The sequence below is a fragment of the Bactrocera tryoni genome, chromosome 1 (assembly GCF_016617805.1).
Source record: "Bactrocera tryoni isolate S06 chromosome 1, CSIRO_BtryS06_freeze2, whole genome shotgun sequence".
NCBI classification, from domain to species: Eukaryota; Metazoa; Arthropoda; class Insecta; order Diptera; family Tephritidae; genus Bactrocera; species Bactrocera tryoni.
This window is the reverse complement of record NC_052499.1, coordinates 36,780,405-36,802,682: the sequence shown is the minus strand read 5'-3', so window position 1 is coordinate 36,802,682 and position 22,278 is coordinate 36,780,405. Positions and strand designations below refer to the sequence as shown.

At 36.0% G+C, this 22,278-nt stretch overlaps 2 protein-coding genes across 6 annotated transcripts in view; one reads left to right on the top strand and one right to left on the bottom strand.

Annotated features, from left to right (window-relative positions):
• The first annotated feature begins 651 nt into the window (after positions 1–651).
• On the top strand, positions 652–2,086 carry LOC120770429 (DNA repair protein XRCC3). The gene is made up of 4 exons (XM_040097895.1): positions 652–921; positions 983–1,326; positions 1,407–1,610; positions 1,666–2,086. The coding sequence occupies exons 1-4, from the start codon at positions 735–737 to the stop codon at positions 1,888–1,890; spliced, it is 960 nt and encodes a 319-aa protein (XP_039953829.1). The 5' UTR covers positions 652–734; the 3' UTR covers positions 1,891–2,086.
• Positions 1,912–22,278, bottom strand: part of LOC120770407 (calponin homology domain-containing protein DDB_G0272472) — a 143,031-nt gene continuing 122,664 nt past the window's right edge. For all 5 annotated transcript variants that reach the window (XM_040097880.1, XM_040097845.1, XM_040097854.1 and 2 more), the window contains one exon: positions 1,912–3,847. In XM_040097880.1, coding sequence (XP_039953814.1) covers positions 2,795–3,847 — 1,053 coding nt within the window. In that variant the 3' untranslated portion in view covers positions 1,912–2,794. The remainder of the gene's footprint in view (positions 3,848–22,278) is intronic.

The following is a 22,278-nucleotide window of genomic DNA, read 5'->3' as shown; positions in this document are numbered from 1 at the left end:
TGTAGCCATCAACACTTTCACTGACTCCCTTCCAGTGAATGGCGTACTCGGAGTCAAACCACCACCCATCGCAGACAAAGAGCTCGAGTTGCCGCGAGAAGCGAGAGTGGCCCTTGCGTAGCTTTGTTCTGGATACTGTAGCAGGTTAAACTCCTACTGGCCTACACTGGCCACCTAAATGCATGCCCCACAAAACCCACTAATCTAACATGCTTCTCCATTTGGTCCGACACCGTCGAACAGCACGTTTTTTGGGCCTTCCGTTAGGTGACGTCGACGACAACTTAGCTAATCCTTACCATCCTAACGGGGACTAGGTATCTGCTAGAACAACAACAACAACGGAGAGATGTGGAAATTTAAATGACACAGTTATTCGATTCCCGCAGAAGGTCCTAACGGATGTCATTCTTGGAAAATCTACATATGTCGATTTTGCAATTAGTTTTTATTAAGTAAATTGAAATTCAATTTCTGCTTGTAAGATAAATTTATTTCACTATACCATATACTATGACTGTTTATCGGAAAATCGACTCTATTATGAATATCCGGCCCTCGTTGCCATATTAAATAAATAATAAAGAGAATATATGGGACATTTATTCGGGCTCTGGCAACTCTCTTACTAATCTTACAGCTGTTGAACAACCCGCGTTATTTTAGTTTGAGTTGTGTGTTTGATCAATAAATTTTAGATTTGTTCTGTGCAGAATATGTTTTGTAAATAAAGTATGGCGGGTAGTCCGAAATTAGGTGATATTCATAAAAAAGATAGTCCCAATACATCCAAGAAAATTAGACAGCCTGTACAATATGCTAAACCTGGTCCTTTCACCAAGTCGAAACTTTTTCAAGAATGTCCGGAAGCGGATATACGTGTGCTAAAGGATGCAGCTGCAAAAGTCGTTTTTCATCCCGGTAAACAAATTTCTTAATTCCGAAAAATATTATATACATATAAGATCTATCATTGAACTAGTATCGGCATTACTTCAAGAGCCATTGTCTGCGAAGTGGTCTCACATAACGACAGGCTGTACATCAATAGATCACTGCTTGTGTGGTGGAATCGTTACGCGTGGCATAACAGAGATTTGTGGCGCATCAGGAGTTGGAAAGACGCAACTGCTGCTTCAATTATCTCTAACCGTACAACTGCCTACTGAGTTGGGTGGATTGAATAAAGCAGTCGCCTACATTTGCACCGAAGATGCTTTTCCTTCGAAGCGTCTGTTTCAGTTGTCGAAAGTATTTGAAAAGCGGTTTCCTGAAATTAATATCAACTATATGGGAAATATTTATATAGAACATATTCTGGAAGCGGTATGTGATTATTTAATACGAGTATATTTTTCTTTAATTATTTATGCATAGATTTTAATAACTGTTAATCCATGTTACAGAGTAACCTATTGGAATGTGTTGGTGTGCGTTTAGCAAAGCTAATGGAATCATTTAATATTGGCCTTATTATAATAGATTCAGTCGCAGCAATATTTCGCACCTACAACAACTATATTAAGCGCGCTCGGAACATGCGTAAATTGGCAAATCACTTGTTGCATTATGCTGACAAATACAACTGCGCGGTGATTTGTGTGAACCAAGTGATAAAGATACAAATTAGAAATTTTAAACTATATAATATTTCTGGACTTTTAGGTTGCTACAGTGAGTGATGCGGTGAAAGAAACACCCTGCTTGGGTTTAGCGTGGGCACATTTAGGGCGCACACGTCTCAAGCTCTCCAAAGTCCCGAAAGAAGTCAAAATCAATGGGGACCTGTTAACAGTGCGTCGATTTGAAATCGTGTACTCACCAGAGACACCAAGCGAAGTTGCCGAGTTTTTAATTACTGCCGGCGGTGTGGTCGATATACCTATATAGTTATCTAATAGATCTATTTACTCATTTGTATAGTTTTTTATTTTTATTTTGTATTGTGTTTTCGCATAGGTATCGTTAAGCATACAATGCTCCTGTTTTGTACATTCAATAAATAGTTGAAGTTTGAATTATGTAATTGATTACAATCACTGTTTGTAAACACGACCAATAAACTGTGTATGCATGTGATAAACGATTTGCTTGTATTGAAATTAACAGCAAATGGACTTGCAAGAATGTGTTTGGGCAAGTGAATTTTGTTTATATGTATGTATTTTACTTACTCGCATAATTATGTACATACATTCATTTTGACATATTTACATACATTATGCATTTAAATTCCTTTCGTATACATTTATTTTTTGTTACTCTTGTTCATTTATCACATTACACCCAAATTACGATAATTTCTGTTTCTTCTCACATTCGAAATCTTCATAAGCTTCATTAGTTTTTTAATTTGCTATTTATTCCTTGAATTTATGGCAACACTAAAGCGAAATTGCGCATCTTTAGTACTCTTCTTATTCTACTAGCTCATTAATTGCGAAATTGCATACGAAAAGCGAATTTATAATTACAATAAGCATAAGCATTAGTTAAAACTATTAAATAATTCGATTGTTTGTTCAATTGATTTGGTTTTATACTCTTTTCTCCTTAATTGTCTAAACAGCTAAATACATAATTAGCAATAATAAACACATATATGTATACTTATGTACATATGTATATAACTAAAATAGTATACTCTTGCAGTAATTGAGCTTCTTCTTATGACTGCACTTAGGCGCATTTTAAAATTAAATTCCTAGAAATTAAATTTTGTTCAGTTTTTGGCACAGTTCACACTGGAAGATCTCTCCATTAAATATTCTTATATATTCTCCTCTGATTTGTTTTAATTTTCGACATTGTGCATCTCGGTATCTTCCTCTACATGCTCTTCGAATTCGTCATCATCTGTGGTTGGCGATTTTACAGCTGTTTCCCGCGTTTCATCCATCTCCCTATTCAAATCTGTTTCTTTTTGCTCATTCTCCTTCTGTCCCCCCTCCTCCGTCTCCATTTTTAGAATTTTCTCTGCTCGCGCCTTTCCAGTTGCTTGTTGCAAGTCCTTTTCCTCGCTACTGCTCTTGCGTCGTCTTGCCTCCTCTGTTCTATCGGCATGGATTTTTGAGCCGAGCAGCGCATTCGATATTTTTGATGCTGCCAATTTGCTCTCGAAATCCATGTCGCTGAATTGCAGAGGACTATGATTGCTGGCGGCGCGCAATATGCTTAATTGTAGTTCGCGGTGTTGCGGTGACTCCTCCAATTTTATTTCGAGTTTCTCGGTCTGCTCCAATGGCGCTGCCGGTTCAACTGTCAGCGGTATGGCGTGTTGTCGATGGTGAGCAAGGGAGTGCGAGTGGTGAATGCGGTGGGAATGGTGTTGGTGATTATGCTGCGGATGTTGAGGTGCGTTTTCCGCGTTTTTATTGTTGTTGCTCGCTTTGCCGCTGCCACTCACCGTTGTTGGTTTAGCATTGTCTGCGCCGCCACCATTTACCAGGACTGAGCTATTGTTGTTGACAGACGGCGTCGTTGTATTCTTTGTGGTTTTCTCCAGCAATGCACTCAGCTGTTTCTTGATTTTTGTCGTTTGCTTCACAGATAATTTGGCGCTCAATTCAGTCGAGGTAGCGGAACGACTCTTTTCGGTGTTACCATTTGCGGAGCTATTGTTTTGGCCATTGTTGCTGTGGTGGTGGTTTTGTGATTTTTTGCTTGTCGTTTCCGCCGATAGCGTAGTGGTGGTGCTACTCGAGCCCGTGGTGGCACTGTTCGGCGTTTTGCCGTTCTCACTTGAATTTTTAGAAGTATTTGTCGTTTTGTGCTCGGCAACTTCCGAATTCGTGATGTTATCCTGTTTTTTCCACTTAGTTCGACGGTTCTGAAACCAGATTTTTACCTGGAATAAGAAAATACGAAATATTTACAATCAATTCGCAAAAAATTTATTACAAAACTACGGGTTTGTCTTTAAAAGAATGTTTTTATATTTATATAATTTAATTTTAACAAAATAAACAAACTATTTGATCTTTCTCTACGAAATACCAGTAATACTAACGTGGTTCGCGAGCAAAAACTTAAACAAATATTGCCTGTAATTATTAACATTAATTACTTAAATAGCTATTCGTTAGATTTAAGGACACTAATGGATCCGAACTTGCTAGAAGGGTGACGATGTTCTTAATGCCCCGTGAGTAGATTCTGTTCCAAGCGATTGTTTGCAGAGGTAATCTCATTTGTATGACATCACGTCAACAGGTTCTACGTCTCGTTGTTAGGAGCAATCTCCTACAGACCCGTAATGGATTGCTTGATCTACACAAATATAAACCTAAAGATTTTCTCTAGAACCTTTATTTTGGGAGCAATGGCAAATGGTTACAAGCGGCAGATTATCTTAATTGCTGGTTTCATTAAGGTGGGATTTGGTTTAATTCTTGTAAATCAATGATCAAAAACTAAAGGATCCTATGTGACGCCGGGAGAGTTTTTTGAAATTTAAAATTTAGTTTTTAATACCATTTTAATTTGTTATTGCAAAATACAATCGGTGAAGTAATTTAATTATGTAGGACACCGACTTTGAAAACGTTTGCTGTGGGAAACGCTTTAAACTTTTGAAATCTGCTGTAAAATTTGTTTAAGATACATATAAAATACTATGTATTTATTTAAAAACTTAAAAACACTACTATCCCCTTAACTATAATGTCGTCATTACTTAAAAAATATTTAAATCATTTATTTAAAATTTTTATTCACTCTTTAATTCTATAAAAACAGAGTTGTAAATAAATAACAGTTCTGAAGGTTTGAAAATTCATTCACAAATTATTTAAATGCATTCGAAGATATATGATGTGCTTTTATACTTCCATTTTCAGTCAAAAATGCTAATTAATCCCAAATCCATATATTACTTGTTTACTTTTCTCCTAGAAAAGCTTTGTTGACAAAAACGTTATTATTTCATAAAATAACTGTCAGGGGTGTTCGAAAAATTTGTATATGATCTCATAACATATGACATTTTGGCATCTTCGAGCAATGGTTATATGGCAATCGGTTGTAATTGACATAACCTCATTGCTAACAACATCAAATTGCTGAAAGTTTAATCACTGGGAAAATGGTTTATATTCGCTGTCAAAGCATTAGTTTCGAGGTCATAATTTGTCTGGCTAGTTGGAATTCATCATGTTCAAAATATTTGTAGATAAACGTGTTTTCAGTTCAGTGTTTTGCTCACATACAGGGTTTCCCCATAAGAGATGATTTCTTAAAACAACACTAATTGTTTACAAAAGTTTTTTATTTAATGTGAAGTACAATATTAAGTTCAAATGGCCTTCCCAACTTCTTTTGCAGTAACGAATTCGATGAATCCAATTTTCGGGTACTTTTTTCCATTAATTCATATCGTCTGGCATGAATAGCACGTTGAATATTCACTTATTAAGATTGAATAGATCTGGTTTATTTCTAAATACCAATGGCTTCAAATAATCCCAGTAGTCTAATGATGTAATCACAATTTCTTGGAGGCCGTTCAATGTCACAATTTTTTGAAATAATTGTTGGAACCAGATGTTGTGAAGACCAACTTCTTCCAATTACGGCCAAAACCCGCAAAAAAACTGTCAAGGCAATGGTTGTTCATGAAAAATTTGTGGATGTTCTTCGCACGAGAATCGACAGTGGTACGGTACTCAGATGAAAGTGAGCCTCATCGCGGAGTATGATTTTCTTAAAATAATCGTTTTCAAGTTGTTCCAAAGATCAGCAACTTCAAGACGTCTACGGTGTCTAATGGCTTCAGTTATTGAGTGAGAATAATTTTATGCGGATGCAAGCCCAAACCGCCAGCTTGTGGTTTGAGACCGTACCAATTATTGAGAACGTCCTGGATCGACAAGTTGCGGTCTTCAGTGTCTTTTTGTCACTTGAACATTATGTAAGGAAATGTAGGCTTGAAATTTTCAACAATTCGACGCATACGAAGCGAAGGTGAACGATTATTACGACCATAAAACGGCAAAAGCGCAGGTAAAGTTGCAATTGAAGAACGATTAATTTGATAATTATAAGCACTGTCTTGCGTATATATTTTCATAATGAAATTATGAATATTACAGTCCATGGCATATTAAAAATGGCCAAACGACACTTAGAAATCATATCATCCCTATTGGAAACCCGGTACTAATCTATTTTTGCGCTTCGTTTTGTCTGCGTTAAAAAAATTAGAATTTAATGTTCTACACTACGTTGATGTTTATTAATAACGCATCATCATTTTTATTTCATGCCAAAGCAATTTGTGCTGCTTGCTTAGCCTGCATTGAGAAACGGTACTTAGTGCCAATGAAGTGCCAAATAATGAAATCTTTTGGCTCATCAAAAGCTCTTAGCCAGACATTGATTGTGTTTTGCTTTCTAGCATTTATGTTCTTTACCAATACACACACACACGTTCACATGTACATATGTACATGTAAACTTTGTTCCATTACAACACACACTCGCATAACCACCTAGTTAAACAAATAGCCGTGCGATTGATGAATTGTTCGATGGTATGAGCGATTGATGAAGATGGATTATGAGTGCTTCTCGTTGATTTCGTAATTTAACAATCGGAAAACACGGTGTAGGTAGCTTCGTTTGTTGAACTTATTTGAAATTCCATTTCACTTTGTTTAATAGACATACACTTGTTTTTTTGTATTATTAGGAGAAATAATGAGTAATTTTCTAATTTCCTGTAAAATCCAAAAATAACTGTACACATATACACATACATACATGCATATATGCACTACGTAAATCTATAATATACTTATAATTACTCATTAACTTTTTGGACGGCACAGAATTTTTAGCGCTTCAGAAAAGTGCCATGAACGAGAAATGGAGGACTAAGTATACAAGTGTACAAACATACTTACACATAGTGGGTGTTTAAATATTCTTACACATTTGACGGGTGTAACTTTGGAATTCTCGGACGTTCATCGTCAGTTCCGTCGTAGCTTAAAACACATGTCAGACTATTTGATTACGCCAAAAATGGGAAGAAAGCTCGGTCGCACATCTGGCAAGAGTATTTGACCAAAAATTAAAAAAAGTTATCGTTGTTTTTGGCGTAAATTATACTTTAGGGTGGGATTTAAAAGCCTTACTCAATTGGTGGAAAAGTAAACAAAATGTCGCTCCAATCCTTTATAGCTTTGAAGCGTTCTGTATTCGGAGACTTCCGTGCGTATTCACATGAAATTTTAACTGTAGGTTCAAATTAACATTATCTGTTATGATAACTACATACATACATATGTACGACTTGTATATTTGTATTTAATTTTGTATGAAAATGTCAATTTAAAAATTTTTTCCATACACTTAAATACTTGTGTAACAAAGAAATTAGAACCCCTTTTCCATACTCTCAGAATAAATCATCAAAATTTTTCGTTCTAGACTGACCTCATTCATTAAGAACAAGATAGTGACTTTTAAATAAATTGCGAAAACTAAAGGAGGAAATATACCGCAGATTTGCTAGTGTGGTTCTCAGTTAACGTTGCATAACTTGTGGCATTTATTCCAATCTTCGCAAAATGGCAATATCATAAAAAAGCTGTTCATTTTTACATGCAATTTAGTTTGCGACAAAGTAGCAACTACGCGAGACTGTTTTCAGTGGCATTCGCCGTAATTTGACTCAAACCACAATCAGTTTAGGTTTCTTCGCTGTAAAATGGAAAATATAAGTACTTTTAAATATAACATTGTATTATTTGATTTTTTTAAAATGAATTGTTAAAATATTTATAAAAAAACGATGATGGATAAATGAAAAACAGCTGACTTATTGCAAGATTCCCTCATATAACCCAAGTTGCCATTTTCCCAATTCGCCGCTATTACACAAATGTCATATTAAGAGTACTCAATAATTTAAATACTATTGCTTGAATTGGAACACCCTGTCTCTGCGATAAATGTGGACGCATATTCACGTTTCTTGTTAATTGCATAAACGCTCATACAAATATACAACATTTGTTTCACAAACAAGTACTTGTTGTTCCGTTGGTGTTTACATTTATGAAAATTCAAAAATTGCTTTCAATTGCCAATAAAAATGTGGAATGTGCGTCATCGTAAATAGATACGAGTAGCAGTCTAATTTCTAATTGTAGGAATTATGTGATTCTTCGTTTGTACATACATATGTACATATGTACACATTTTGGAACACCGCACGCAAGTAATTGAGTTCATTACATGTGGCATGCAACACATATTCTTTGAATTTAACGGTAAACAAATCAAAACAGCGAAGTGTTAATTAAATAATACGATTAGGATACATTATACATACAAATATGGTTTATTTAAATTATTTGGCACTCACGCCTATTTTGTTAATACTACAAAATACACATTTAGTCACATAATCTTAGGCGTTTAAGTAAAGAGATTTTGTATAAAGTTTTTATTAACTTCTCTTGATAATGTTATTGTGAGTATCAATTCCACAGCTCTGCATAAGATATTTTTTTTGTTGTCCTGCACATTTTAGAAAAGTTTGGATGATTTCAAGTGTCCAGACCACGAATTTGTTTATGAAAATATTGAATGTGTTTTTGTTTTTATGATATTTGCATATCTTTTATTGCGATCATATAGCGGTTATTTAGAAATAAAACTTTTTCCAGTCATGATTAGAGTCCTGCACCCCTTTTCGCGCTCACAAACTATACGTGATCCCCATTCTCATCCGAAAATATGCGAAAAGTTGTGCGGAACGTAAATAAACCTGATTCGTGGACAAGTATATCGAAACCTACAGTCTTTTAATTGTCCAGTTTTACTTAATGAAAATCTTCCTTTGGGTTTCAAATGTAGTTCGCATGCTCTCAGAAACAACGATGGCGCTAAATTCTCAGAAATCATTACAATTCAACAGCGGAAATGAAAGGGAGGGTGAAACATTTGCGCCTAAGGTGTTTTCTGAAAATGCACTCAGGGATTAAGTACGTGATCAATTTAGGAATTATATAGCAGTCGGTTAAAGCTTGGGACTTTCAAGGATATTATTCTAACTACATTTGTAGAAAATTTCTGAAGTTTGGCGTATAAAAGTCGAACTAGTAGTTTGTCTTTCAATCAGGAAAGGTACAGATTTTATCAAGATTATGATTGTTCCGGAAAGTGATGCTTGGAAAAACTTTTTGTTAGTAGTAACCATAAAGCACAAAATTATGAAGAAATTGTTGAAATATGAGTTTCAAGTTAGATTATATCTACGAGCATCTGGATATATTTTTGCATAATTTAGGGAATTATAGCGAGAAACAGAGAGAGAGAGAGCGGTTCCACTAACATATAAAAGTGATGAAAAGTATCAAGGTTATTGAGATGGCCATTAAGGCAGAAAATTGCTAATACTTAATAATAACAAGTAAGGAAGGGCTAAGTTCGGGTGTCACCGAACATTTTATACTCTCGCATGATAAAGTGATACTCGAGATTTCATTATACGTCATTTACATATTTTTCAAATACCGTATTTGTGTAAAGTTTTATTCCGCTATCATCATTGGTTCCTAATGTATATACTCGTATTATACAGAAAAGGCATCAGATGGAATTCAAAATAGCGTTATATTGGAAGAAGGCGTGGTTGCGAACCGATTTCACCCATATTTCGTACATGTCATCAGGGTGTTAAGAAAATATTATATGCCGAATTTCATTGAAATCGGTAGAGAAGTTCCTGAGATATGGTTTTTGGTCCATAAGTGGGCGAGACCACGCCCATTTTCAATTTTTAAAAAAAGCCTGGATGCAGCTTTCTTCTGCAATTTCTTCCGTAAAATTTAGTGTTTCTGACGTTTTTTGTTAGTCGGTTAACGCACTTTTAGTGATTTTCAACATAACCTTTGTATGGAAGGTGGGCGTGGTTATTATCCGATTTCTTCCATTTTTGAACTGTATATGGAAATGCCTGAAGAAAACGACTCTATAGAGATTGGTTGACATAGCTATAGTAGTTTCCGAGATATGTACAAAAAACTTAGTAGGAGGCGGGGCCACGCCCACTTTTCCAAAAAAATTGCGTCCAAATATGCTCCTCCCTAATGCGATCCTTTGTGCCAAATTTCACTTTAATATCTTTATTTATGGCTTAGTTATGACACTTTATAGGTTTTCGGTTTCCGCCATTTTGTGGGCGTGGCAGTAGGCCGATTTTGCCCATCTTTGAACTTAACCTTCTTATGAAGCCAAGGAATACGTGTACCAAGTTTCATCATGATATCTCAATTTTTACTCAAGTTACAGCTTGCACGGACGGACGGACAGACATCCGGATTTCGACTCTACTCGTCACCCTGATCACTTTGGAATATATAACCCTATATCTGAGTCTTTTAGTTTTAGGACTTACAAACAACCGTTATGTGAACAAAACTATAATACTCTTCTTAGCAACATTGTTGCGAGAGTATAAAAAGACATTGTACATCAATCTAAGTATTTCTCGGAGCTTTTCCATTTTCAAATTTTCAGGAACGATGTGTCGCAACTTGTGATATCCTTACTTATTACATACCATCTATGAAAATTCTATAAAGCCTTACTTAAAAAGCCGAATATCTTGAGAATTATTAATGATAGCGATTTTGACTTCGAACCTTTTTTGTAGCAAATAAAATTGCCTACAAGTTTGTGATGAACATTTTTTCTATAGCGAATTTCATGGAAAAATCAGGTTTAGAGCCCAGTACTACCTCGCTGGAGTGATGGAGTGAAATATGCCTCTAAAGTCAAAGCGATGCCATAAAATACCTCTGATCTGCATTTAAAGATAAAAAATCACGATTGCAGTGTATTTTCTATGGAAAATTTGTACATGCCTTGGTCCAGTTCTTAATGATAATATTAAGGGCTAAAATTTTCAGAGAATTTTTTTTAGGGCTTTTCTAAGGAAATTTCGTGACGGGACTGAAAAAAATTAATAGTTAAAAAAAACACCCTAATATACATATATACATACATACGAAATATAATTGATTGGAAATTAGTTCTTACGTGGAAGCCCATATTCCGTATAACTTAGGAGGGTTCAAATGATTATTGTTTTATGTCAGTCGAATATTTGAATTGTATGTTTTTTGAAATATAACCTGAAAAAATATTCTAACTGTGGGCAAAATAACAACAAATCATAAATTAGAGCAACGGATTCTATTGGATATTTAGCGTCGATTTAAGGTTATTCATTATCACTACGTAAGGGTGTGTGTGTCGGGCACGTGCCCGCCCTGTTTTTGCTAGAAAACTTTCATAAAAATTCTAAACAATAATTTAGTGCTACTCAACACTCTTGTCGGTATGTACTGGTCGCAGCTATACGAAAATATTTGAAAGTGAATGTATGAAAATATTTGTTATGTGACATTTTCCACATTCTGCTTTATTTATGCGTCAAGTGTGTTGGCTTATTTGTTCTTGTTTATAATTTATTTATATACTCCCATACTGTCATCAGTTAAGAGCAACCACAAAAAATTATTTATAAGCATTTATATAGTCACACACAAATTATACCACAAATATACATACTATATGTACGTATGTATGTACATACAATATAAGAAATTATATTTAAAACACACATATACATATGAGCACATGCACATGAAATGTAAAAAATGCAATGGGAACCAATAGCCGTTCGCTGAGCTGCATTGGGGCGAGTGGCAATTTAAATGCCAATAAATCATCACAATAATTCCCCGGCTCTGCACAAAAAGGGGATTTATTTTTGGGTTCATTAAAAATTTACAACACTTCGTCAGCGGGGGCAAACATATGCTTGAATATGTGTAAGTGTATGTGGGTGTGGTGAGTATTCAAGTGCGCTACGTTGGTGGAGGCAATGTTCTTGTTGCTGTTTTTGCAACAGTTGTGGCTGCTGATATACTATACATACCTGCTTTGTGGTCGCACATTAACATAAGAATATAAGCATGTTTTTAAATACTGGAATACAGTTATTTTTATCATAAATACATTTTTAGTACGTCATAACCATCAAATGCGCATAATAAATGGGAGATTTTCATAGTTTTCAAACAGCGATAAAATGCAGGGATTTTCACGTTAAAGCAAGCATTTTGTGAAATTTGTAAAGAACGAGTTAGTGGACAATTCCACATTTTAGGTTTTAATAATTGTAGTTACAGAACCTTTGGCCCTTGGACCGCTTAAAACCTACACATTTTGCCATTTAGTGAATGTGTAAATATACAAACTTAAATACATACATACATTGAATGTGCTGTACTACTTATGTACATATGTACATTCATATAAGCTTACGTATCTAGGGGGTTTCCTAGAAGAGCTATTTGTGTTCATTAATGAGGAATATATCAAAAGTGCTTTTCAAGTTCCGCATTTTTGCAAGGCAACAAATAGTGGATCAATTCTATTGTAGCTCTGCTTTAGTTCTTTACTTTACTTCTAAATGTTATGAAATATGAAATGTTAGACATTTAACTCTTTGTCTCGACCTGGCGGTAACTAGAGAAATTATTTCGCAGTTTCTCTAAAATGTTGAATATTAAATAAATAAATAAATAGGTTTAGTAACTACTTAAAATACTTCAAATATGAGTAAGATTAAACATTTCCTTGCGGAAACAAATTACTCGTTCAAATACGATGTTCAAATAAACATTTACTTGAAACATGAAGATTATTATCGCAATATAGTTTTTCAACGTTTCCAATGCAGTAGTAGGTATCTTCTTGTATATTGACCTTTGTTTCTGCCCCCAATGGCACTGCCAGTAATCAAGTTCACCCTTGAGCTTCAAACGTAGCACGATGTTGTCATTATCCAAAAGCCCTTTGAATCCATTTATCAGTCGACAAGATTTTCCTTTTCTTCGGTTTTTAATGCACATACTTTTTTGGAAGCAGCATAATCAGTTGAAATCCATCCAATACTTCTCTAGTAAAGCGTGTCTTCAAATATGCGCCAATTGTATCCAACAAAGGAGTGTACAATGAGACTCTATAGTATTCTTCGGATGTTTTCACGTAGAAATTTTCGCGTTTTGTTTGACGGCCGCAGGTTCTTGGTTTTTCTTCGTCAACTTTCAGTTCTGTCGCTAATTTTTTCGTGTCTGAATAAATCGATCGAAAATATCTTTGTCTTCAATTTCGGTACATTACAAGCAGAGTATCTGTCATATATGATGCATTTGTCAGATCGGTCGATTTTTTCTGAAGAATCACGCTAAGTGAATGATACACATAGGCAAACAAATCCTAACAATAAATTTAAATTTGAACACGGCTGCGATGAGTATCGTTGCTTTTCCCGCTGTTCCTTATTTTTCCAGTTACTAGTTCTTCTATGTTGGAAAACCGAGGAGGAGGAGGATCAATCGAACATATTAGATATGGAGTTGAATGTAGTATCTATTTCAAGTTCCCTATCAAGGGCGTCGCTTCAAATTTAGCCATTTCAGTAACGGATGTCATTGGGTTTATTAACAAATTAATCCGCATACGTTGATACAGTTTGTAAATCGAGTGGTATCTTAGCATTATTAATTATTTGTATTCAAAAATGGTGGCAGTTTTTAAATTTGTTTCTGAAATAAAATGGCCAATTTCTGAATAGGATTTTTTAGAGCAGTAAAATTACTAATAAGCCATTTAGCTCTTGGGAGGGTAAATTTCCTCCATTTCCTCCCTCTGAATCCACCACTGTATTATAGCATAGGAGAAATGTATCTTTCTTAACCTTCTTCTTTATTGTGAGCAAAAAATAGTAAGATTTCTTAGTTTAAATTTCGTGTGAAACCCCATTCGTCGAAAAATTTTTTTTGGTTGGTATTACTAACAGTGATATCTGTAAATACTCATTAATATTTAGTATACGCTTGTCTCTCTGTAGTACATAAAATCATTCGGCGATTTTCACGTTGAGTGAAATTTTTTAACAAAGAAGTTTCATTCAATTTTGTGTGGAGAATAAAATTTCTGGTGCCGAAACGTTAATAAGGTAGGAAAAGGCCTTCGGTAATAATTGTTTGTCGCGAGCAAGTGTTTTTCATTGGTAAAAATTATTCAAAGAGAGTTGAGAACGCGTTGACGACAAACCACATCCAGGACGGCCAACAACATCAACTGACAGCTTACGCCACGGAAAGAGACGATCAATCGCCCGATTTTTTCAATCAATATCTTGCACAGTATATTCTGAGATATCTTGCCGCAACCTGCGTATTGACCTTTCCTTCCGTGTGACTTCTGGCTATTCAGGAAACTCAAACAACCGCTCCGGGGAAACCGTTGTGAGTCAATTGAAGCCATTACAAGTGTATTTGGGCTGAGGGGATTACTTTGAGGGGAACGACATAAATTTTGAGGAACAAAATAAGAACTTAAAAATTGTAATAAAGTCTTACTATTGCTCATAGCACTAGTTGTAATAAGAAAAGCTTCGGTGCAGGCAAAGTTTAGAGTTAAAAAAAAAAAATCGATTGAAGCAGTCAATTTATTTGCAATATTAAGAACACCTTTAATAAATTCCGAATGAATTAGTTTTCATGTAATATTAATAAATACATTTAGGTAAATTATTAAATTTTTTTTTACAGTTAAAAATTATCGGCAGATCACACAGCATTTCTTCAATTATATTTAAATTTCCTGTTTCATTTTTCCTTCATATCGTCAGAGTTAGTCAACTGTCCTGTAGGGGATATAAGCCCTCAACTTTAAAAGATATGACAGTATTTTTTCATCTCTTTAACCAAATTGTGTTGTTATTTCAAATCTGATGTATTTCTACTGATTTCAATATCAAAATTTCACTTTATCCACTGATTTTAAATGAAAATTATTAGTATAAGCGAAACCAAAAAAATTAACAATTTTTAACACAATAAAATATGTACATATATATATACATAATAAATTCAAAAAGTTATATTTACGATTTTTTTGTTTTGAGAAAAAAATAGTAAATACTCTAGGGATGCTGTTGGGTCACCTAACGTTACACCCTATTAGTTATTAAGTTATTTTAAGGTAAGTTACTCATATATAGGAGCGCGGACTCAATTGTACTAACAAACATATGTGTGTGCGTTCTAAGGTATTGTAAATTGTACGTGCATAATACTCCCACATAATTAATTTGTATATACATACGTATCCATGTCTACAAATGTTAGCATCAACATAACAGCGAGAGTTTTTGTCACTCCTTTTGTGTGACTCTTTCGCATGTGCAAGCATATGGACATCCATCGAAAATATTAGCATAAGCCTAATCATTGTACCTAATTACATTTTTTTACATTAAATAATACAGTCTACTGCTGACCACCAAGGCGACAAGTTTTGCTTTCCTCAATCTTCTTTCAATAATTACACAGCCCACATTTTCATTTAAATCACTGTTGTTTCGTTGAACTAATGCGGTTTGGAAGAACACTTCCTGATCCTATATTTTTTGGCGCCCAACGTGGGGCTAGTGTTTTAAATTGATTTAGAAGTTGCGAATAAATTAAATAAAATGTGTAATTTAATTTAGTAAAGAATTTTGTACCCGGCTATCTAACATACATAAGTCTATCGTGATTCGTGCTCTTGGTGGTCATCATAAGGCTCGCGCATAATAATCATCATCATCATTATTGCTGGATGATCGCATATTTGTACAACTTAGTTGGACATTTCTTCGCAATAGTTGCAGAGGCATGGATAAAGGTCATTGTAGTCCCTACAGAATACAGTAATAGCCGAAACAGCCAAAAACGTAGACCCGTGGCCCGTGGCCCGTGTCAGCTGATACGACCTATCTTATGGGCGCGCAATGTAAGTGAACAGCGAAAAACGCTACTCCCTTCTCTCTTTGTCGTAGGATGCCGTAGGAATCCACGGCATTTGGATTTTTGCCGTATAAACGTGTCAGCTGAATGCTCTCTCACAACGCAGGGTTGCCAATCCCGATATACTGTAGTAATTATAAAAGTTCTCTTCAATATGTTTGAAATTTTCTTAAACTAACTCAAAATCAGAATCGAATGCTATTATTTATAAATATATAAACTATTTTTAATAGGTTGTTATCAGATTTGATATTTTATATTATGAAAATTGTAATTTAAAAGTTAGATGTGTACAAAACTATATATGCGTATTGAGCAATGGCAACATTGTTCAAATGAAAACTAACAAAGATGGCTGATTTCTGCGTTTTTACCACGGGCTCAACTTTTGACACATTTTGCTCGCTTAGGAAGGCAAAGGAAGGAAGGGAGTAGCGTTTTTGGCTGTTTCGGCTATAATACCTTACTGTTAAATTCTGCCATCGTTGCTGTTCGGTGCCACTGCGAACGTCTGTCGTCTCTGCTACTCTCGCACTGCACTGCAAATACTTGATTCGCTGTTGCTACTACTGCTCGCTGCTTTGGTATCAATATCGCTGATACGCTAATACGTCGCTTGTATGTGATCACACATCACATTGCATCGCTGCCGCTGCACTTACAATTCTTTCGTCGCTCTTATTTGTTCACACCATCACTATCGCTTACTCGCATTTCACTGCAGCTCCCAACATATTCGTTTATACGATAACGACCCGGGATTCTGGATTCAAAGCAATCTAATCGCAAGTATAAAACTATTTTTATTATACTCATTCGTCGTTATATCGCAAACTTTATATAGTTTTCTAACAAGCATACACTTTATTTTTGGAATTTTTTCGTTAATTGTTGAACATTTTAAACATGTCTTTCGAAGAGCTCAAACAACAGCGGGCTAATATTAAGAAAAATATTTGGTGCTAAAATACTTTCAGCAGCCGAATACAAATGCCGACTTGGTAATCTGGAATCTTATTTCAAAAATGTGTTGTCTACACAGACGGAAATTGAAAGGAGAGATCCTGAGGATTGCGGTCGCATGGATCTTGAAGAGCTGTATATAACCACAAAGTGAATTATTCAGTCTCAAGTTACCGAGGATTCCAACACCACACTCTCAGACACCACTTGCGTAATGCAGGCAGGATCGAAGCTGCCCAAACTCAAACTTCCTACATTCAGCGGCAAGTACTCAGAATATCAAAATTTCATAACTTCCTTTCAGCAAATTATTGATCGAGAACATAGCTTGTCCAACATAGAGAAATTTAATCATTTACGCAACTGTTTCAATGGACCGACATTAGAAACCATTGACGCCTTTCAAGTTTCCAATGAAAACTATTTGAAGGCATTGGGGAGACTCAAAACTCGAAATGACAACCCAACTCTCATATTTTTAGAAAATATTTCCTCTTTATTTGAGCTTTCGTCGATTTCTAAGCCTAATGGCGGTCAGTTGAGAAGTTTAATTTATAAGGCATCGGTAATTTACGGCTCGTTATTGTCATTGGGAACTGAAAGCCAAATTTCACAAGCTATGCTTATTTATTTAGTTTTACAGAAGGCAGATAAAGAAACCAATCACAAATGGAAGGAATCTCTGGACTTTAAAACTTTGCCGAGCTGGGAAAATTGCACCCACATTTTGAAGAGACATTGCCAGTACCTCGACTCAATTGATAACGCTCACACCTTTGGATATGTACACCAAAGCGCTACCAACACGCAGAAAGCAAAACCTTTACGTAATAGCAATTCGATTTCTTGTTCCAGCTCATGTTATTCGGTGTGTTCCAGCAACAATAATAGAATACACAACTGCGACCGTTTTAAGGCACTTAGTGTGTCGCAACGCCTTGACCATGCAAAAAAGATGGGTCTCTGTATTATTTGCTTATCAAGGGGACATCAGTTATCGAACTGCGAATCAACGCATAAGTGTAAGATTTGTTATCGTCAACACCATACTTTGTTACATCGATGGAATATGCCAGATTCGACAAATTCTACTTCGACATCCGCTGTTCATACACACATGAACAATTCGTCATCGTTTGACAACATCATCCTCACCATAGCAGAGGTTTTAGTGCGCAACGTTTCCGGAAACTATCTTCTTGACCGAGCTTTGATGGATTCTTGCTCACAAGTTAATTTCATAACTGAAGAATTTTCACAAAAACTGAGGCTTCCACGTAGCAAACACAACATAGAGATTGAAAGTATTGGTAAATATAAAACTTCCACAAAAATTAAGTCGCAAGCAACAAGCTTAGAGTTACCTCTCGATTTTTGCATTACTTTTCACATCGCCTATAATCCGGAACCGGAGATAGATACATCTACTTGGCATATTCCTCCAAACATTGTACTTGCTGATCATTAATTTAATAAATCGAGGAAAATTGGTTTAATCTTGGGGACAGAGAGCTTCTTTAGTTTACTTTCGGTAGGACGAATTAAACTTGCTAATAATCTTCCGATTTTTCAGAAAACGTTATTAGGATGGGTCGTTTCGGGACGCTATCGAGCAAACACTAACGCGCTTAATGCCCAATGCTTGTTTGCTTGTGAGGAGTCTATAGATTTAAAGTTGAAAAAATTGTGGCAAATTGAAGAAGTTACAACAAAGCCGAACGTGTGGACACTTGAACAGCCCAGCTGCGAAAAGTTATATATTGACACCGTATCTCGAAGTCCTAACGGTAGGATCATAGTGAACATCCCGTTCAAAGATGACCCTTCCTGCTTGGGCGAATCCTATAATACAGCTTTGCAACGATTTAATGCGCTAGAACGCCGATTGCAACAGTCCCCTATGCTCAAGAAAGAATACGTAGACTTCATGGATGAATATGAGAGTCTAGGCCACATGCCCAATCCAAAATTGGAGGAACCTCACTACTATATCCCTCATCACTGTGGTTTGAAAGTGAATAGCACTACAACAAAATTGAGAGTTGTATATAATGCATCTTGTCGAACAACTTCGCAAAAATCGATAAATGATATTCAAATGTTTGGACCTACAATTCAAAGCGAACTTGTAATTACCTTGCTTTGTTTTCGTTTACATCGCTTCGCTCTTACTGGAGACATCGGTAAAATCTATAGGCAGATACTAATCAATGAGGTAACAGAATTGATAAAATTAGGTGGATTTCAAAATGGCATTCCAACCACCAATGTTTTAGAGTCGAACACACCGACAAGAATTTAAATCTAGATACTTCTGTCACCAGTGCTCTACCTTAAAATGGGATCTCTCGTCGCAACAATGTTGCTAAGGAGTATTATAGTTTTGTTCACATAACGGTTGTTTGTAAGTCCTAAAAACTAAAAGAATCAGGGTTATCAAAATGATCAGGTGACGAGAGTAGAGTATTTTCTGTCCGTCCAGTCCGTCTGTCCGTCCTTGATGAAACTCTGTACACGTATTCCCTTGGCTCCATAAGAAGGTTAAGTTCTCGAAGCATGCAAAATCGGCCAACTGCCACGCATCACAAAATGGCGGAAACCGGAAACCTTTAAAGCATTTCATAACTAGCCATAAAATAAAGATATTAAAGTGAAACTTGGCACAAAGGATCGCATTAGGGTGGGGCATATTTGAACGTAATTTTTTTGGAAAAGTGGGCGTGGCCCCGCCCCCTACTAAGTTTTTTGTACATATCTCAGAAACTACTATAGCTATGTCAACCAAACTCTACAGAATCGTTTTCTTCAGGCATTTCCATATACAGTTCCAAAATGGAAGAAATCGGATAGTAACCACGCCCACCTCCCATACAAAGGTTATGTTGAAAATCACTAAAAGTGCGATAACCGACTAACAAAAAACGTCAGAAACACTAAATTTTACGGAAGAAATGGCAGAAGGAACCTGCATCCAGGCTTTTTTTAAAAATTGAAAATGGGCGTGACTTCGCTCACTTATGGACCAAGAACCATATCTCAGGAGCTACTAGACCGATTTCAATGAAATTCGGTATATAATATTTTCTTAACACCCTGATGACATGTCCGAAATATGGGTGAAATCGGTTCACAACCACGCTTTCTTCCAATATAAAGCTATTTTGAATTCCATCTGATGCCTTCTCTGTATAATACGAGTATAAACATTAGGAACCAATGATGATAGCGGAATAAAACTTTACGAAAATACGGTATTTGAAAAAATATGTAAATGACGTATTATTTCGATTATCAATGCGAGAGTATAAAATGTTCGGTGACACCCGAACTTAGCCCTTTCCTTACTTGTATGTTTTCATTTCTACCAAAGCAGCCAATAAATAGAACCATCACTAAAAGGACAATACTACCAATCGCCACATCGATCGCTCTTTGACCCCCCTAGGACTACTAACAACACCAGTAATCGTTACCGCTAAAATTCTATTTCACACAAAAACATCGCATCGGCATGGCAAACATTTGTCAACAATCTCTCGGATTTACCTTCCTGTCTAGAATTCCTGCTGTATTGTTTATTCAAGCTAACATGAAGCCTTCAATTTTTCAATTTTCATTTTATCCCTCCTAGGGTACCTCATTTTGGTGGTATTTGGGAGGCCGCAGTTAAATCAGCCAAAGGGCATTTGAATCGTAGCGTTATGAATACCAAGTTAACATACGAAGAACTCACTACAGCCTCGATAGGAATAGAAGCAGTTCTAAATTCTCGGACTCTATTACCACTTTCGTCTGACCCCAGCGACTACGATGCTTTGACTCCAGGTCACTTCTTAACTGGTAGTGCGTTAAAGAGTCATCCTTGGAAATGTTGGTAAAAACGCAATGGTTCTTATTCATGAGGACAATGTACCACCGCATGGTAATTGGTCGTGTCATAGATGCTATCCCAGGAAAGGATGCACGAGTCAGAGTGGTTGATGTGCGAACTTCAAAGGGTATAATTCGTCGCCCAATCCACAAAATTTCAGTTTTACCTGTTTGAAAATCCTTTTAACGGGGCCGGGATGTTGGATCACCTAACGTTACACCCTATTAGTTATTAAGTTATTTTAAGTTTAGTTACTCATATATAGGAGCACAGACTCAATTGTACTAACAGACATATGTGTGTGCATTCTAAGGTATTGTAAATTGTACGTGCATAATACTCCCACATAATTCATTTGTATATACATACGTATCCATGTCTACAAATGTTCGCATCAACATAACAGCGAGAGTTTTTGTCACTCCTTTTGTGTGACTCTTTCGCATGTGCAATCATATGAACATCCATCGAAAATATTAGCATAAGCCTAATAATTGTACCTAATTACATTTTTTTACATTAAATAATACAGTCTACTGCTGACCACCAAGGCGACAAGTTTTGCTTTCCTCAATCTGCTTTCAATTTAATTACACAGCCCACATTCTCATTTAAATCAGTTTTGTTTCGTTGAACTAATGCGGTTGGGAAAAATTTCCTGATCCTACAGGTGCATTAGTTTTGGCCAACACTGTATGTAATATGTATAAATTTAATTAGTGCATTGCTATTAGTACATATGTAAGTATCAATTTCATATTGTTATTATGATTTATATATGCATTTCAATGTAGATAATTTCTCAGAAGTGAGTTCTCCGTCAAAGCAGAAGTAGCAGCAGCAGCAATATTCGGATATTTACCGCAAATTGCACTATTTTTGACCCCAAAATGGCCTCAAAACTCACAAAAGAACCTAAATTCCCTTGCGGTAAAAGTAAATAAATCAAATTAACTGATTTATTATGGCCACAGGACGGGCGAAGACAAACAAAGCAATTAAAAATGAAATTTAGCTCAAAAAGAATTGCTGATAAAGTGTAGTAGGGACACAAAGTTGCAGCGCACTTGAATCGCATGAAGGAAAACGGGAAAACTTGGTGTTTAAAATATTGCTGTTAGTCTGCATTAATTGTTGCTGGCTGCTGCTGCCGAATGTAAAGCCCACTGAGGGGCGGATGAAAATTTCCGCTACGGCTGACGTGAAGAAAGCAGACTCAAGAAAGTGAAGGTGTTGCCTCGTCGCCACACACACACAAAGACAGCGCGCGACAGTTGCGGTTGCAAAGAGCTCAACAGCGTCAACTGATAGGGGAGGCAGCAGTAGGGGCTTATATTGTGTGGGAGATTCACCGCTTTTCCTCAACAATTTTCGCATATTTTAAATGATTTTTATGATGGCGACAAGAAGACGGCACAACCGTGCCTGCCGCTTACCACGCGAAAGCGTTCAGGTAATTATGCGAAAAGGCGCTGAATGCCGAGTATTTGCGATGATTTCATTCTAGAATTTTGCTGGCCATGGTTTATGTGACAGTCGCTATTGATTTATGCCCAACGCGCG

Excerpts from the sequence above, each read along its gene's own strand:
- LOC120770429 (XM_040097895.1), top strand. The coding sequence starts at position 735 with ATGGCGGGTAGTCCGAAATTAGGTGATATTCATAAAAAAGATAGTCCC. Across the intron at positions 1,327-1,406 it reads TAGAACATATTCTGGAAGCG|AGTAACCTATTGGAATGTGT; the intron begins GTATGTGATTAT and ends TCCATGTTACAG. Across the intron at positions 1,611-1,665 it reads CGGTGATTTGTGTGAACCAA|GTTGCTACAGTGAGTGATGC; the intron begins GTGATAAAGATA and ends CTGGACTTTTAG.